Consider the following 17,733-nt stretch of genomic DNA (forward strand, 5'->3'; position numbering starts at 1 on the left):
CAATGCCATGGCCTTAGAACTTGGGGGTGAATGTGTGTGACACTAAGGGGAAGGGGCATAGAGGCTCAGATCCCCGTCTCCTCGCTCAGCTTCAACTTCCAGACCCTCTGGCCCCTGCACCAAACTTGAATGCCTTAGCTCCTGATCAAAGCCTGATTGATGTCTATGGACTCAGATCTTCCCTTTTCTTAGAAGCCACAAGTGACCAGTGGGTCCCCTCTCTTAGTCTGCTAGACAGTCCCCCACACAACCTGCCCTGCTGACCACTAGTGATCAGACAGGAGACAAGCCCCTGAGCTGGGTCAGCAGCTGCCCATACAGCTCAGGGCCAAAGGGCAGCCTGGACCGTTGGCTGGGGAAGCCCTGCAGACCACGGGGAAACCAGGCACTGGGCACAGGCCTGTTTCCAGCGTCACTCAGACCATGCAGGGCTGCTGCCTGAATGGCCAGCCAATGGCTACCATGGATACATTTCATCCTGCCCATCGTTCCCAACTTTGCCTAGTGTTATAAGCCCTACATTAACGGCATTTATCTATGTTCCTTGTAGGTTAAGAGTGCTTTCACACATCTTTCAACCTAATCCGTACCTGTGTAGTCAAGTAGTATCCCCACCAACAGAGGAACCTGAGAAATTTGTTTAGAATCACACAGCTGGAAAATGCCAGAGTCCCACAGAAAGTGGTTTATTGCTTTTATAAAAAATAAAAGACTCTCAGAACTTTGTTTAATGAAAATACTTCAGAACTTTTCTACAACTATTTTGTCAGCTGTATAAAGTGGGCACTTCAATACAGCAAACTCCGGAGACAAGTGCCTGGGCCGGACGGACTGCACAGCTCGTAACGACCCCAAGCTGTCCCCCTGGATGCAGCTGACTGCTCAGAAGCGGGGCTTGCGGGTGCGGCCAGTGTACTTAGTGTCAGGCCTGACTTCCCTGTGGTGGAGAAATAACAGGTGGCAAGGACAGAGTCTCAAAAAAAGAACAATCCCTGGCACCCCTTCAAACACAGGTGAGCCATTAGTGGCCACAGGCGCCCCCAACGCCCGTCCCCAGCAGCCTATCCCCAGGCCAGGGACTCACCGGCCCTGTCGTCTGCACCGATTCTTTTTCTCCAGCACCCATTCCCGGCTCTTCCTCACCAAGCCCCGCCTCGCCATCTTGTACCGGACCCTGCGCACGAGACACAGCTGTGAGCTGAGGGATACAACGACCCGGCTGGCCCCCAAGCTAATGCAGGCAGGGAACAAGGGTGAGCTTCCCCCCGAGGCCCTTCCACGACCGAAGTCCCACTCTGGACAACCCCCAGCCTCGTAACACCCACCTCCAGCAGTGTGGTAGGAGGGCTGCAGGGACGAGGCTCTGCTCACAGACACAGACACTCACTCACAGACATCTTTGTGGTAGGAGACTGCTTGTTGTGTTTGCATACGTCCTGCCCATGCAGCGGGCGGGCAGGCAGGGTATGAGGCTACCTTTGGGGTAACGGCTCACCAGAGCCGAGCAGTATCCACAGAAAGCTAGAGGCCCCATGCCATCGCTGCCCCGTACGGCTCCAGTCTGGTGATGGCATCAGCATATCCCATCAAGCAGGGACTGCCAGCAACTACACTTGTCTGAGGTAGGAAAACAAGGCTGCCCAGCTTGTGGCAGCCCTGACAATGATCCTCAAAGGCTGATCTTGGCTTCCAGCCCCGGCTGAGGAGAACAGAGACCCCCCACAGCCTCACGGGAGAGAGGCCCTGAGAATAGGGGAAGCCTGGGCTCCCAAACCACATCCCCACCTGGCAGTTGGGATCAAATTGTTTCCAGCATAACTTACACCATGCAGGGCTGCTTGCCATTTGAATGACCACCACTTCCCGAGCACCTGAACGTATGGCTCATGCGTGTTCTACAAAGGCTATGAAGCAGTCTTGCCCTTGAAGAGCTCATGGCTAGGCTGTGGCAGACTATCCTCACTAGGCAAAGCAAGTGCAGGCAGGCCCAGCAGCTGCGAAGGGAGTGCTGGGAAAGGAAAAGCACAGGTTCTGGGAAATACAAGGGCCACAGAGATACGCTGGTATTTCTATAGGCAGACAGTAGGGGAAGCATTCCAGATAAGCAATACATGAAAATGAGAAACTGAAAGGAACGAACGTTAGGGAACAGAAGAGTCCTGGGTGCCTGGAATCACGGAAGGGGAAGGGTCCAAATGAAAGTGTGAGGGTCTGCGGAGGATTGAATAATTTGGTTCCTACGTAAGTCTTCCCCTTGCTTGAGGACCAGTGGACTAAGTGGAAGCCAGACTGCAAGGCCTAACAAAAGTCAGAATCACACAAAAAATAACTTAAAAAAAATCTCAGAATCTCAATCTCACTTGGCTGGGCCAGTTCGTGGAGGTGTGAACACCACCAAGGAATGTGCCCTCTCTTCAGTAAGCAAGGGGGAATGGGTGGCATTTTATACCAAAGGAATGACCCCACATGACCTAGACTTAGGTTGTAGAGTGTTCATGAACTAAAAGGGTCCACAATATACCCTGAGGGGTGGGGTGCAGGACTTGCTGATGGATTGGCTGGATGTGAGATATAAGGAAGACAGGAATGAATGAGAACAGTCAAGAATGGACGAAGGAGGTTTAGGGGTGCAAAGCAAGAGCTGTTTTGTTCGAGACGTTTGTGGGAAGTTTAAGGACGGATACTTAGAAGACGGCCTGGAAATCAGCTAGGAGTGAGACCAAGGAAGTACATCTGGAAGGTATGAACCCGGAAGTTAGGGCAGCACAGAGCTAAGGGGTCCGGACTGGGCCCCCGAGGACAGGCCAGCAGAGTGGCCTGAGAAGTGACCACCAGTGAGGTTAAGAGAAAACCAGGACAGTGGTGGGAGGCCAACTGAGGAAAGTGTTAAGCAAGTATCGGCTCCTACTGAGCAGGCGAGTTAAGGACAGAGTAGGAAAAGAAGACTGAGAAGTGACCATAGATTTAGCAAGAGTTTGGCGGTGGCCTTGACAAGAGCAACCTATGATACGACAGAAGAAGCATGAGCCAGAGAGGGGACGGAGAGACGGGAGGGGAGGAAGCAGTAAGAGGCAAGCAGTTTTGTTATAAAGGGAAGCAGATAAACAGGGTAGTAGCTCAAACTTTTTACGGGGCCACAGGAGGCTTTTTGAAGATGAGAAATTGTGCAGCACATTTGTGTGCCGATGGGAATGGCCCAGGAGAGTAAATAAGTGGAGGATGCGCTTCAGGGAAGGTGGGGACAGACTGCCAGCATGGCGGGAGAGAAGGCAGAGAAGAAGTGGAGACGGCTGCAGGGCTGCCAACAGACATCCCAAGGCAGGAGCAGGCGCAGTCCCAAGGGGTTCCCCCTTCTGTGACCACCGTGATATCACTGCCACATCTGAGGCCGAGACGTGGGGAAAGCAGAGAGAAATGGGTGTCTTGCCGTGTCCACCTTCCTCTTCCACATGTAATAACCCTCGCAGCAGCACCCGCGGCACCGCCGCAGGCCTGGACAACCGCTGTACCTCTCATTCGTGAATGTGGATCCCTTGGCCTCCTCATCCGCGACGTCCTGCAGGCCCTGCGGAAGCCGAAGTGCTCTTACATCAGCCTGGCGATTTCTCAACCCGTTTACTCCACCCAGAAGGCCCAGGTACCCACACCTGAGACCTTCCAACAGGGACTGGCCCAGTCCCACAAGAAGGGAACCCACAACATGGGCTTACAAAGCAGGATCCCTCACCTGTGGCAGAAAGGTCGATGGTCCAGAAAACAAACAGAGGTAGAACCTGAAAAAGAAAGTACGAGGTGAAGGCTGGACTCAAAAAGCCCTGCGGGGCAAGGCAAGCCTTCACGCTCCCTTCCATAAGCAGGTGCGGAAAAGCCCGGGCCTCCTCTCTGCGCCCTGGGGACCCAGCCCGGCACCGTGTCCACACCGCCACCCTCTCTCCCACAGCGCAGGCAGCACCCTGGCCCGCCACTCACTTCTTCGCTTTGGCACTGTTGGGGTAGTCCACCACCACGCCACCAGTGAAGCCGGCCTTGATGGCCTGCGTTGTGATCAGCTCCAGCTGAGGAGAGAAGAGCGGTGAGTCACGCAGGGCGGCCACTGGAGCACATGCTTCCTTCAGTCCCATTAAGAAGCCAGTCTGGTGGCAGGATAGGCTTTGCCTGGGAGAACTCAAGGTCTTCTTTATCAGATTGTTCCCAACTGAGGGCCCCAAAGCCACGTAGAGGAAAGTGTAGGCTAGAACCGGCCGTGGCACAGACCTCCCTCGGTGGAATTAGAGAACAAGCAATTCTAGCCCAGGGACCCATCTCCCCACTCCAATCTCAGAAAATGAATGACCACCAACTGGGAGACACTCATTCATGGTGTGAGTCAGGGACAGCTCATCGTATGTCTCTGAGTCTGCACCTCCTCCCTCCTCCTTCCTATTACATGACACTCCACAGAACAGACAACTGCGGAGGTGATATGGAAACCAGTAACATAGCACATTACCTGTGATACCATCTTATCTGTCAAGAGATGACAACGCCCTATCCCATCCCGGCAGACACCGCCGTTCTTCCTTAGGACATCAGGTCATAAAACATGCCATCAGGGGCCATAGGGACCACTCTCGGGTTCCCATTCCTTCCTTTTCCTACCAACCAGCCTTCAGGTCCTTGTTCTGTCATCTCCCAACAGCAGGAGGGCAGGTGAGTGAGGTGCAGGACATGGGGAGTTTACCTGCAGGGCGGGAGAACCCCTCCCTGCACCTTCAGGAGCCAAGAGCTCACCTGCTCTGAGTTCTCAGGGTACAGCTGCAGAACAGCGCGGGCTCCACGGACCTGCAAGAGGCAGAGACATCACTGTCTTACAAATAGCCCATGGGGTCAAGACCCAGACGCTCTCCTCCTCATTCAGTAAATATTGACCGAGTTCCATTATGTACAAGGCACTGTTCTTAGGGTGGGGTATACAGCCACAAACAAAAGACACAGCCTCTGCACTTCTGAAGCTCACAGTGTAATGGGGGAAGCATCTAATTTACAGGAAGTAGTGATTAAGTGCCAGGAAGACAAAGAAATTAGGAAAAAGGATGGTGAGTGACCGAAGACTGTTGAGTTTTCTTTAGGTTCAAGGAAGGCCTCTCTCAGAGGAACACTTGAGCAGAGACCTGAATACAGCAGGGAGCTGGTTACTGAAAGCTACGCGGGAAGAGCGTCTCAGCAGAGAGGCGGACGCAAAGACCCTCAGAACTTCAGGATTCACCCCAGTGTGTGAACAGGACGGAAACCACATGATACACAAGAACAGCCTGCCATGTGCAGGAACAATCCACCCTGGGAAAGCCAGGGATGCAGTAGGGACACCAGAGAGACCCAGAAACTCCTGGATCCTTCAGAAACATGAAAGAACTCATTTTTAGGGCTTAGCATCTCAAACTATCATCTAATCCTAGTAAACAATGGAAATCACCACCACCAGGTATAAAGTTAATAAAGGCTCTCTCAGTGGTAAACAACCACCCTGCTCCCCACGTGAGCTTCAGCAGTGGAAGGGAGGGATGGGAGTCGGAGGATGTGGGCACTCCGGAAGGTGAGCTCTGTGTGGCCTGCCATGACATCCCCTCACTCTGTGAAGTCTATGTCCCCAAACCAACTTCTGACTAAAATTCAGCACAGTGACACAGGGATGAGAATCGGTCTTAGACTTTGACATCAGCGTTTTCTGCATTTCATTAGGTTGTATCAGCCCACTGAGATTTGTTTAGGCTGAGATCCTGGACAGAAGTAAGCACAATAAGGTCCTGCCACCCCCTGCAGTCCCACCTGAATGGCCTTGCCATGGGATGCCTCTCCTTTATCACTCCACCTGCAGGACAAGGCAGGGATAGGCAGCCAGCCCAGATGAGAGCTCATACTCACCAGCACGGAATAAAGAGAAGAAAAAAAGCAGTACAAGCGCTTGGCAGGGATGTCAGACTTCTTGTTGGCATTACAGAGCCACTGAACAGCAGAAATGCTAAAAAAAGGAAGGGACCTAGTCAGGAAAGGGACTGGCACACATTGGCCCCCCGCCTCTCCAGGACCAACACCACACATCCTCGATCTCCAGGTAAAACCCTCCTGCCCACCCCTCCCTTTCTTGGCGTGTGCAGGTCCACTCCAGGTCACCATTCTACAACACGGGACCTAACGGGGTACAGAAGGTCACCACGAACTTCCTCGCAGGCAGTCCAAAGAAACATTTTCTTAACCTTGTTTCCACAAGCATCTCAAGTTCAAAATTACTCACTGTATCAACTCTCTCTGCCATCCACCCAACCCGCATGCTTTACAGTATTTCTACAAAGCCATCCGTACACTCTCCTCCAAAATCAGTTCCTTCAACTTTACCTGGTAAGTGTCTCCACAATCCCCCGATTTAAAACCTCGAGCAGCTACTCCGTCCCCCTTTGTGGCATTCCCTTCCTCAGTGCTGTGCACACACCCCCACAGAACCCCCAACCCTGCTGGTTTGTCCCACTGCCTCTCCCAGCTTTTCCTTCCCTCAACCACTCTCCTACATCAGCACTTATTAGCGTCTCAATTGTTTCAACAACCTAACTTATCTTCTTCTCTTAAATAATCCTCTTAAAACACAGATCTGATCTTGTCACTCCCCAGTTCCCCATCAACTACTGAATAAAGCCCAAACTTTTCAGAATGCAGTTAAAAGCTCTCTAGGACCCAACCCCACACAATCTCAACTTCCATGAAATCTCTCATCCATCCCCATGATCTATCCTGCTCCTCTCCCCACCCACTTCCAAGCCTTTGCTCACACTATTCCCTCACTCAGAAAACCTCTCCTTCACTATCCAAATTCCTCCCAGCCCTCCTCCTTTCTTAAGGTTTTCCTCTGCACTTGCTTCTCTCTTCACAACTCTGGTGGGTTCCATGACTCCCTACAGCACACCCCAGACAAGCCTCACGTTTAACCTGCTCCATGCCTTATAGCACCTAATAAAGCATGCAGAGTATTAAAAGCAGGGGCTGTATTTTAGTTCCACAAACTCCATAGCACCCTATACACAATGTCTTACATATAATAAATGTTAAAAAAAAAAGAAAAGAAAAAGCTTGCCATAACACCTCGTCTCTTAAAAACAAACTAAAAATGACCATTTACGAATAAAACATACAGACCATGCCACTGGCCTTTGACTTTCTGCAGCTTAGAATAGCTCACCAATCATTCCTAAAAAGCAATTGCTATCATTGAAATGTTTTTTTTCCCCAATCTTGTTCCCAGATGTAAGCTAATCCCTTATCCTCTTCAAGTCCGAATTTCTCCCTGCACTGCATTCCTACAGCTCACAGGAGGGCTCCCTGCCACAAAATGATTCAACTATGACTTCCTCTCCTATTCCGTACCTCCACTTCATTAACAAAATACTACAGGAAATACTAGGCAACTCCTACCATAGAGAGCAAAGAACAACATCATGTTTCTAACAGTAGCTTCAATGATCTAAGACCCACTACCAAAGCACTATGTACGTGCTCAAACCTGACCCTGATACTCCAGAAAAGACTCCCAAGCTGCTGAAGAGACTGGAGCAGTCGAGACCACTCTTCACTAGTTTCTCCAAAAGAAGGCATCAAGATGGCTGCTGGGGCCCATAAGATGGGTGGGTCCTGGGGCCCACAAGATGGCTCCTACCACACACACTCAAAACAGACAGAGAATCTGTACCAGTGGTGCCTGAACCTGGCAATGTAAGATAATCACAGGAATAAATAGTTTCGAAACATAAAAGAACACGTATTTTTGGGCCTTGCTCTGACCTAATGAATCTAAAAATTCCACAGTGTGCGTATTTTTAAGTATCCTGTATGACTACTGCACAGCCAGGTATGGGAAGCACCGGCCTGCAGGACTAAAAGCAGAACATGGAAGATTCTGACCTGATACAACCATCAAAGGAGCCTGGTTTGAAAGGGATGCCCTGGCCCATATCCCCCAGAAGCAGGTCTCCCTCCGTGTCTCTGTCCAAGGCTGCATCTACATTAGAGAAGAGTACGTGAGGGAAACAGACAATATGTATAGCTGCTCCGTACTCATGAGGCTAGTCCATCGCGGTGCTAAATGAGACGTACTTACCCAGCATGGCAGGGCTGATGTCAATGCCCACCCAATAGTGCCCCTCGTCTGAGAGATAATCTCCACTCAGCCCAGTGCCGCAGCTGGAAGATACCATCAAACAGGGATGAACACTGTGAGTAGCAACGACGCCCCATGACCTGGACAATACAAACCCAGACAATACGGGACCCAGAATCTCACCCAATATCCAACAGGTAGCAGGGCTGATCCTGAGGCAGATCCAGGAGCTCCAACGCTCGGCCAGCCATCTTGGTCTGGATATCAATCATCCGAGAGCTGTGAAGGCAGAAACACACGTAAGTGATAATGTTCTGGGTTAAAACTGCACCCAGACCAAAAAAAGCCAAAGACAAAGAACAAAGTGCTCTTTCCTGGTCAACATACTCAACTAAAACTATTTAAAGGTGACCCCAAACGTCCATGTAATACAGTAACATGTCATTTGGTTGTGACACAAGTTATAACGACCAGAGGCAAAGCTAATACAAAGAGAACAAATCACTTAGCTAATGACCCACCACCAGGTATTTTCAAATCTAGCAGGCTTTGACCCTGTATTACATAAGAACATGCTTTCTGGAAGAATTACCCACCAGTTACTCTCACATATAAGGACCCACAATGCACAACAAAATCTATTAACAGTGCTGTCCATGAGAAACATAATGCAAGCCATATGACTTTCTAGTAGCCACAGTTAAAATGAAATGTGTGAAATTAACTTGAATGGTGAACCCCACCGATGTACCTAATATATTTTACTTAACCCAATGTGCTCACACTATTCCAACACATATAATCAACATAAAAAATTATCGATAAAATATTTTACATTTCCTTCATCCTAAGGAATTCAGACTAGACACGTTTCGATAGGAGGCTGATGCACAGAACGGGCCTACACAGTACATGGGTTTTCCAAGATCGAGTATCCGTAGCATTTTATTCGGGACAGTGTATGAGAAAGGTAGGGCTGGGAGTCCCCGCTCTACCCTTCACTTGTTAAATGCCTGTGTATGACAAATCACTACCCTCTGTGAAATTCAGATATTACACCAACAGTGGCCGTGAGGATTTAGTGGGATACTGCAAAGAGAGGCACATAATAAACATTCAATGACTATTATCCCCTTCCTCCCAACAGCACTAACCCCTCCACGTGGCCACTGTCTCCCACCTATTTTACCGCAGGCTTCAAACGAGTTGTCACGTTAGTAACTCTGAAAACCACCTGGGAAAAGGCACGACCACGCCCATCACAATGCCGAGGTAACTGAGGCCCACGTGGTTCAGAGATTTCACTAAAATTGACTCTGCCATTATGAAAGAATGGTATCGACCCAGATCCCTTCCCTCCCCCACAAATTCCGCGTGCTTTTAAAACAATGCCCCAAATCAGGGCCACCTGCGGGTTCCCGACCGGCCACCCACGCCGCGCAACCTCCAGGCTCCCTTACTTGCGCACGTATTTCCGGGCTTCATTCTTGTCGTAAAACTGCGGGGAAAAGAAAGAGCAAAGGGGAGTAGGGGGAGAAACCAGGACGCAGAGAACCTAGAGGAGAAAGAGGTGCCCGCGGCCCACAGGCCTCACCAGCTCCGGGGGCCCGCCGAGCTCCGGCCTTCCTCGGCGACACGTCATCCTCACCGCCCAGCGGCACAACTAGTGCTGCGGGGTGGGGTGGGGGCTCTCCGAGCGCGGCTTTTATATCATCTGCGCTGCGCCCACCTCGCAATACGCATGCTCCACTCCCCTCTCCGCCTTCCTTTTTACTCGATTGGCTACAGGACCCACGTGCTGCCAAAAAGAAAAAAACACACACACACGCACGCCTCCCATTGGCCAGTTTATCTTAGCACCGCCCGCCAGACCCATCCAAGATGGCAGCCAAGCGCAACCTGAGGTCGCCGTGGTTGGTTCTGTGGGGGTTGTGGCCGGTCCGGGGACCTCCACAAAACCGGGCACGGGGCCTGGGCCTAGAGGCGAGGACTTACTCCCGGGGCGACGGCCCGTACTCGCGCACGGCGCTCTATGAAGTGCTCGGCGTGCCCTCCACGGCCACGCAGGCGCAAATCAAGGCGGCCTACTACCGGCAGAGTTTCCTCTACCACCCGGACCGCAATTCGGGAAGCGCCGAGGCTGCCGAGCGCTTTACGCGGATCTCGCAGGCGTACGTGGTGCTGGGCAGTGCCACCCTGCGCCGCAAGTACGACCGCGGCCTGCTGAGCGACGCGGACCTGCGCGGGCCTGGCGGCCGGCCCTCCCAGATGGCCGCGGCCGACCCGGGCTCGCCCCGCGCCGCGCCGCCCTCCGCTCGGACCCACCGCTGTGGCCAGGCCGCGCCGGGCGCCAGCCGCACCATGTTCAACTTTGACGCCTTCTACCAGGCGCACTACGGGGAACAGCTGGAGCGTGAACGGCGGCTGCGGGCCCGGCGGGAGGCCCTCCGCAAGCAGCAGGAGGACCGGGCGAAGAAAGGCTTCCGCGGGGACGAGATCCGGGACACGGCTTTCGTCCTGCTTCTCCTCGCGGTCTTCATCATCATGACCTTGCGGTTTTAATGGAGAGCGGAGGGAAGGCGCACAGCCCCCGGTCAGCCCGCAGAAAATGGCCTGTCCCGTCCTGAAGCCTTCGCCGTCCGTGGTCTACCTCTGTGCGGGGGTCCGGAGGAACCTCCTGCCCCGCCCGCCCCTCCTGCCCCGCCCGCCCCTCCTGCCCCGCCCGCCCGGCTTCGCCCACGGCCCGCACGCCCCTCCCCGTACGGTCCAGAGACGGGGGCTTTCCGGAGCCCAGGAAACGGGCCCCAGAGCGAAGAGCCCCGAAAGTCCGGGAGCGAAGGGTGTTCTGCAGTCCTTTGGGTGCCTCCTGACGTTGCCAACTTCTGGAACACTTGCTCTGGCTTTACGGTAAAGCTCTGAGCAAGAATTGTCTGCTCTTGCCCCATGTTTGTACCACGGGGCTCCTCTGTAACCTTGAAACGTGCAATGTGACCAACTGTTGGCTGCCAAAAGAAACCTCTGGGCTTGTAAGAACCTTGTCTTTCAGTGAGTTACCCCGGCCACGGGTGAGATCCGGCGTCAGCTAGGAATGTCACGTGTGCAAACCTTGCCATGCTTCTGTGGTCCGCCCCACACCCCACTGTCACTTCTGTTGGTGGCGTGTGGGAGTGGGAAAGGAGGGAGTGTGCCCGCGCCCGTGCTTACCTAACGAATGCCCTTGGAGAAGTTACTTCGTGGGCATGACAGCAGAGAGCACCGTCACACTTTATTATCCGTCGTCCTAATGGGCTTAGTGGTTAAAGCCTGCTGGTAGAGTCAAGTTTCTCCTTGGGACAGTGTGCCTGTCACCTGGTCATCCCCTTACCAGCTAGCCCCGTTGCTAACTGCAAGCCCATCCCCTCCCAGAAATAGTGCAACAAATTGGGAGTTTTAGTCCTCGAGTGTGACCCATCCTGTTTAGCTTGCAGTGCTTATTTCAGGCCCCACAAGCCAAGTCCTTGAAATGTGGCTGCTTAAGGCTGCGCGGGATTTGAAGTTGGTGGGACTACTGAGGGACAGGAGAATGTGGTGGAAATCTGTTCTTGTTCAGAGCTGGCTGAAGCTTTTTCTTTTTTTCTGTTTGTAGTTTGTGCTAAGCAGTTGGTCAGTCATCACTTGGCTGGAGCAGTAGTAGTCAGAGTCTCTTAACCCTGAATCACTGCACATGGGGAGTGAGTGGCTGTGCAGTAGTAGCTGCTTGAGCATTTATGTACTGCAGCTGAGTGTAAAGCTATGGGATAGGAAAACCTTTCCAAGAAATGTACCATAAGGATGCAGGTCTAAGTAGAGGCTAAACAAAGCCAGACGTGCTTTGGTACGTTAATACCAATTCCTGCATTCACACTCTAGTGTGAAATCCTTGTATAAATTGGGATAAATCCACAGCTAGTTCAACTCGGTCTCTTGGAAATCATTTGACTCTTTCTAGCCTTGGAGGTTGGGGGCAAACTCTTAGTCATGGATTTGCAGTGACCACAGAATTCAGTAGTAAAGATTGGAGCTCGGGGCTGGCCCAGTGGCTCAGGTGGTTGGAGCGCCATGCTCCTAACACCGAGGGTCGCAGGTTCAATTCCCACATGGGCTCGTGAGCTACACACCCTCTACAGCTAAGATTGTGAACCACGGCTCTCCCTGGTGCTGGGCTGCCATGAGCAGCCGAACGTTAGCTTGAGCTGCCACAGGCTGCTGAGTGCTGCCGTGGGCTACCGTGTGCTGCCAGGAGCAGCTGGTGGCCAGCGTGAGTGGCCAGCAGCCAGCAAGAGCTGCTGTGTGTGGCTGACTGATGACTGGTGACTGGCTGCCTCAGTGGGGGGGGGGGGGTGCAAAGCTCCTAATAGCAGCATGGGCCAGGGAGCTGTGTCCTACACAACTAGACTGAAGAACAACGGCTTGAACTGGAGTGAGTGGGGGAGGTGGAAGAAGGGAGAAAAAAAAGATTTAAGCCCACCCTGGTTCAGGACAGCTATACTCTGAGCCTTGATTGTGGGTACGGGATGGCGGGCATATGTACTTTGAAAAAGAACATTTAATGTTATGTTTCATATTTGAAAAACAACAGGGACAGTCTGTTCTTTATGAAATGTAAACTACAGGAAGTGAAGCTTCGTAAAATGTACAGAAACTAGTGATTCTCAACCAAGGGATAAACCCATAGTTAGTTTAATTTGGTCTCTTGGAAACAGTTGGATTCTCTCTAGCCTTGGAGGTTGGGGGCAAGCTCTGAGGCATGTCTTTGCAGTGACCACATGATTCAGTAGTAAAGATTTGAGCCCACCCTAATTCAAGACAGCTCTGTCTGCTCAGTCTTGATTTTGGGGGATGAGGCATATGTACTTTGAAAAAGAACACTTAATGTTATTATGTTTTGTATTTGAAAAACAACAGGGAAGGTCTGTTCTTTTTGAAATATAAACTGCAGGAAGTGAAGCTTAGTAAAATGTACAGAAACTAGTGGTTCTAAACCAAGGAGTTGGAACATAACAGAGTGTCTGTCCTTGGGGCAAGATTCTATCAGAGTTTGTCAAAATGCGTTAGGGTTCTTTTGGGTTTTGTTTGTAAAAGCACTAGTGGTTAGTAATAGCTGGGACGTTTTGCATGGGCTTCTTGACATAGAACTATCAAGTTTGTTTTCTCTCTATGAAGATCACAGCCAAGAACGTTTCTTGAGGCCCCAGAACATGGAAACAGAAAATTCCAGAAGGGTTGTTTTTTTTTTTGGGGGGGGGGGGTCCAAAATGTGTGAAATTTTTGGAATATTCTAGAACATTCCATGCAACTCCAAACAAGGTAGTAAATAATATTTATTAACCAGCTAACTCAGTTTCTCCTGAGACCTAGAACTAGGCCCGCTCTACCATTTAGTGCCATTCTGTCTGCTCAGGACTTTTTTAAAGCCAGATCCAAGCTCTGAAAAACTCCACTCCCTACCTTCCCTAAATTGAGTCTGGGCTCTTTATGGAAGGGGGGGATATGTTGGGAGGTTTTGAAGGATATCCCCCCAAAAAAAACGTAAAATTGGTCCCCGTGGTAACATTTCTCCCTTCCTACCCTGGGAAGGAGAGGCTGAACCAGGCAGTGGACATTAGTCCTGCCTTCTGGGGCCGATCCCCAGTTTCTGATAGTGGAGGAAGGCTCTGACGTGCTCAGCTTTAGTCCCGTTTTGACAGGAGACGGACAAGAGGAACCCAGTCTGCCCCAGGCTGTGCTCACTGGGGCGAGGATGGGGGTGCAGCACAGGGCTGAGTGAGCAGCATACACAGGTGCTAACGGGAGACAGACAAGAAGACAGGGTCACAGGTGTACATGTCCAGGCATTCGGGATACTGTCTTTGGACTTGATCAAGACTTGATTTCTCTTGAGCCAAACTGCTTTTCCCTTTGTTGCCCCCCCCCTTTTTTTTTTGCTAGGTGAACTCCTTCATAGATCCCGGTGCTGAGAGTAGAAGTTTTTGCTTCCTTCTGAGGTTCTGGCATTTTGTTCACAGCCCACTGGAGTGGTTCCAGCATGAGCCAGAATGAATAAGAGTAGCCTACTTTAGGCCAATGAGTTGTCCATTTGGTCATTATCCTTATATCCACAGCCTGAGGCTGGGGGAGCCCAAGCCAGGGGCCACCACACTCACTTTTGGGAAAATAGTGAGTGGGAGGCTATGTCTTGGACCTTTGGGCTTCCTGGAAGGTCACATACCCCGTGAAGAGAGGCTGAGAGAAGGGCCAGCAGGTAAGTGGTGGTGCTACCTCAATTCACTCTCTTGAATGCGGTGCAATGGAAAAGTGGGCGATCTCCTGGCCTTTGTCTCCTCTCAGTTCCTCAGGCCTGTGATGAGGTCACACTGCCACCTGCCTACGATCAGGATCATAGGAGGCCAGCCTCACCTACTCTCAGGCCCAGCTTGTGGCCCTGGCAGCCACAGGGTTGGTACAAAGCAGCTGAATGTCCCTGTTAGTGCGTTAGGATGATAGTGAGACCTGAGTCTGGACCTCGTGAACTTGCATATGCTAAGAACACTCAGCACTCCTGTCCCCAAGAAGTCAGTGCAGAGAATTCACCTTCACCGTGTGTCCTGAGGTCATAATGTCACTGGATCCAGCCATCACACCACTCTCTTACACCTGTCCAGACCTGGAGTCCTGTCACTGATCATGAGGTAGGTCGGCCCTCCCATCATGCCTTTGTCTCTTCAGGGTTCACACTCAGTCCTGGGAGGGGACTGCTACGAGACTAAAGAAGGCCTGTTTCAGGAAGACCAAGAACAGACCGAGATTCATGCACACACTTTGGCTGCGTCTGACAGTGTCTTAAAATAACTTTAGTCAACATTCATAATTTTGGAGACTGCATAAAAATACAGATTTCTTGTATCTCAGAAAATGAGCAGTATAGCCACTGAGTTCACTCTGATAACTACATTACCGCCTGGCAGAAGCTGTAACATACCTGCCTTTTGTATAGGACACCTCTCCCCATTTCTATAGGACATGCACTCCCACCGACAAGAAGTGTCAAAGGCCTGCACGCACATATTTGGACCACTGTGAGAGAAATATGCCTCTATCCATGTCTAGCAAGAGGGAAAATGGTTAAAAAGGATCAGGCATTTCTGGAAAAATGGGAGGGTGTATTTGTTTGAGGAAATGGACTGCTTTGCACCTGTGATCATCCGGGCCCCACAGGCATTTGAGTTTGCAGATCCCTAGGTTACATCATATCTAAGAGCCCATACTTTATGCAGGGAGGTAAAGTGTGAATCTTATTTTCATTGTGGGAAAAGAAGAGTCTTTGGAGACATCTACAGTAGTGGCAAGGTCCTGGCCAAAGCCCAGGTACTCTGCTACAGTAACACCAATTCCTACACTCAATCTTTTGTGTGAAATCCTTGTATAAATTGGGATAAACCCAGAGCTTGGTCTCTTGGAAACCATTTGATTGATTCTCTCTAGACTTGGAGATCAGGGGCAAGTTCTTAGCGGTGGCTTTGCAGGGATCACACAATTCAGTGGTGGTGATGTGAACCCACTCTGGTTCAGGCCTGCTTAGGTTAGCAAGCCTTGATTGGCAAAAAAAAAAAAAAAAAAAAAAAAACGGAAAAAAATTTAATGTTACTATGTCTCATATTTGGAAAACAAGGGGAGAAGTTTAGGAAAATATACAGAAGCTAGTGATTCCTAAATAAGGAGGTTCACATAACAGACTTTCTTAAGGGACAGGCCCTCTGTTTTTATCAAAAAAAGATGGGAGTTTGTTATTTGGGCAACTTTTCGGTTTTGATTTATAAAAGCCAAAACCTTTCTCACGGGACCTTTCTCATGGGCTTCTTGATGTAGACTCTCAAGTTTGTTCTCACAGAGGATTACAGCCAAAAACATTCCCTGGGGCCCTAGAACTTGGAAATAGAATTCCAAAAGGTTTCAAGCAGGAAGAGAGTCCTGCCCGGGAACCTTCCAGATCATTCCATGTACCTTCAAGTAGGGGGAGTTAATAATTAAGTTTATTAGCCATGCAATTCTCAGCCTTTTCCACGAGCCAGAACTAGGCCCTCTCCTGTGGTGGTGTCCCCCCTGCCTTGGTCTTTTTCAGGCTGGAGCTGCATACTGAGGAACCTCAGTATTCAGTCTGAACCTCCTCAATCAGTCAGCTCTCTGAGGGCGGTGAGGTGTGGGGGATTTCTGAAGGACCCCCATCCAGTTCCATATTAACGCTCTTCTCCTCCCACTGTCCCTCCATTACCTGGGTTTTTCTTTCCTTACCTGCCCTGGGGAGGGGAGGCTGCTCCCCAGTTCATGATAGTGGAGGAAGGCTCAGACATGTGCAGCCTTAGCCCCTTTTTTTCATTTAGTTACAAACAAAAAACTGCCTGGAAGCCTGGATCAGGAATGGGAGGCCATGGCAAGAGGGGCCCAGCCTACCCTCAGGCTGGGCTTAGAATTTGGAAGCTCTCCCAGAACCGTTCTGTCTTCTGTCACCTCAGGCCAGCCCCCTGTGGTTCTGGTGTCCCTCGGCCTCCAGCAGCTAGCAGTGAGGGGAGGAGAACCAAGGCCAGTTGGGATGGAGGTTTTCAACTGGGCACTAGCAGTGCTTTGACTGCGCCCCTATGTGGCAAATCTGTTTGGACTTGAAGGGCTCTCAAAGCTCAAGTGAGCCAGTCCCTTCAACTACTGCCGAAATCTCTAAAGAGCCCATCCAGTCACTCAGGTGCTGCTCACTCAGCTTTAGGGCCGGGGACCATCTACCTCCAGTAGCAGCTCCGCCAGTCTCATTCTGAGCCAAAATCTGGCTCCCTGTGGTTTCTGCCCTTTGTTCTTACCTCTGACTTCTGGCTCTACAAGGAGCGCTCCGTTAGAGAGTCAAAGGCTAAACATCACCTGTATCTCAAAAGATCCCTCAACTGTTCCACCTGGGACTTAGTCCCAATCCTCTTACCATGTTTTACTCCAAAGGTGCCATTTCGGGGGATCCCTCTTACAGTAAAATTTCAATGAAAATCCCCCTTTTTAAATGGTTGTATTCCTATTAATGTAGACCAAGGTCACATTAGCTTCTTCTACAGCACTCTGACTGTCCCCACTTATTTGCAAGATCTTCATGCCTCCCTGCCAAACTTCATCTCATCAGATTTGACCTGAGCTGATTCAGGGCATGTTCCTGCTCTCCCACCTTGTCCCACACTCGACAGCCAAGCTGGCCACCTCGTGTTTACCCTAGATGAAGACAGATACTTTCAACGCTATAGAACTCCCTCCGTCGCTCAGTGGGGGTGGTCATTTAGCAGGCCAGAGAAGGAGCAGGTACCATCCTGACTGGGCTTACAGGCAACCCAGGAAAAGGCGCGTACATTTGAGGCACTGGGAAAACAGTGAGCAAGCCGGGTGCTGGCCAGAAGTGCTGGGGAGTTAAGAGGAAAGGCTCCCATGGGTTGGAAATCAGAGAAGGCTTCATGGAAGAGGCAGGAGCAGTGCTGGACATGAAGGACAGCTGGGCTTTGGATGGGCAGAGAGGAAGGAAGGGCATCTCAAGAGTAGGGAGCGCCGGAGCTGCGATGTGGCGGCTGCAGCAGCAGAGTGGCTGGTTGAGG

The 17,733-nt window shown here is 51.0% G+C and overlaps 2 protein-coding genes across 4 annotated transcripts; one reads left to right on the plus strand and one right to left on the minus strand.

Moving 5' to 3' along the window:
• Positions 1-670: 670 nt before the first annotated feature.
• BUD23 (BUD23 rRNA methyltransferase and ribosome maturation factor) lies at positions 671-11,404 on the minus strand. Of its 3 annotated transcripts, none has more exons than XM_081053642.1 (13): positions 11,327-11,404; positions 9,717-9,920; positions 9,583-9,620; positions 8,306-8,401; positions 8,123-8,205; positions 7,927-8,023; positions 5,902-5,998; positions 4,771-4,821; positions 3,970-4,055; positions 3,728-3,773; positions 3,510-3,565; positions 1,085-1,174; positions 671-937 (listed from the first exon to the last, which is right to left on the minus strand). In XM_081053642.1, the coding sequence occupies exons 2-13, from the start codon at positions 9,762-9,764 to the stop codon at positions 883-885; spliced, it is 843 nt and encodes a 280-aa protein (XP_080909768.1). In that variant the 5' UTR covers positions 9,765-9,920; positions 11,327-11,404; the 3' UTR covers positions 671-882. The 3 variants fall into 3 exon arrangements, with proteins under 3 accessions (XP_080909768.1, XP_080909767.1, XP_080909766.1); XM_081053641.1 differs by lacking the exon at positions 11,327-11,404 and adding an exon at positions 10,886-11,088; XM_081053640.1 differs by lacking the exon at positions 11,327-11,404 and adding an exon at positions 10,448-10,828.
• On the plus strand, positions 9,855-10,684 carry DNAJC30 (DnaJ heat shock protein family (Hsp40) member C30; the record flags this gene model as incomplete). Its single annotated transcript, XM_081053643.1, has 1 exon — positions 9,855-10,684. Exon 1 carries the CDS (start codon positions 10,004-10,006, stop codon positions 10,682-10,684), a length of 681 nt encoding a protein of 226 aa, XP_080909769.1. The 5' UTR covers positions 9,855-10,003.
• Positions 11,405-17,733: the final 6,329 nt, after the last annotated feature.

Source organism: Rhinolophus hipposideros, assembly GCF_964194185.1.
Source record: "Rhinolophus hipposideros genome assembly, chromosome: 7".
NCBI classification, from domain to species: Eukaryota; Metazoa; Chordata; class Mammalia; order Chiroptera; family Rhinolophidae; genus Rhinolophus; species Rhinolophus hipposideros.

What these genes read in the sequence shown, in the direction of transcription:
- BUD23 (XM_081053642.1), bottom strand. Translation starts at nt 9,764, where the DNA reads ATGACGTGTCGCCGAGGAAGGCCGGAGCTCGGCGGGCCCCCGGAGCTG. An exon ending in TCCTTTGATGGTTGTATCAG is followed by an intron (nt 5,999 to 7,926) that starts GTCAGAATCTTC and finishes TCCTTTTTTTAG; the next exon opens with CATTTCTGCTGTTCAGTGGC. An exon ending in CGGTGCAGACGACAGGGCCG is followed by an intron (nt 938 to 1,084) that starts GTGAGTCCCTGG and finishes TCTCCACCACAG; the next exon opens with GGAAGTCAGGCCTGACACTA.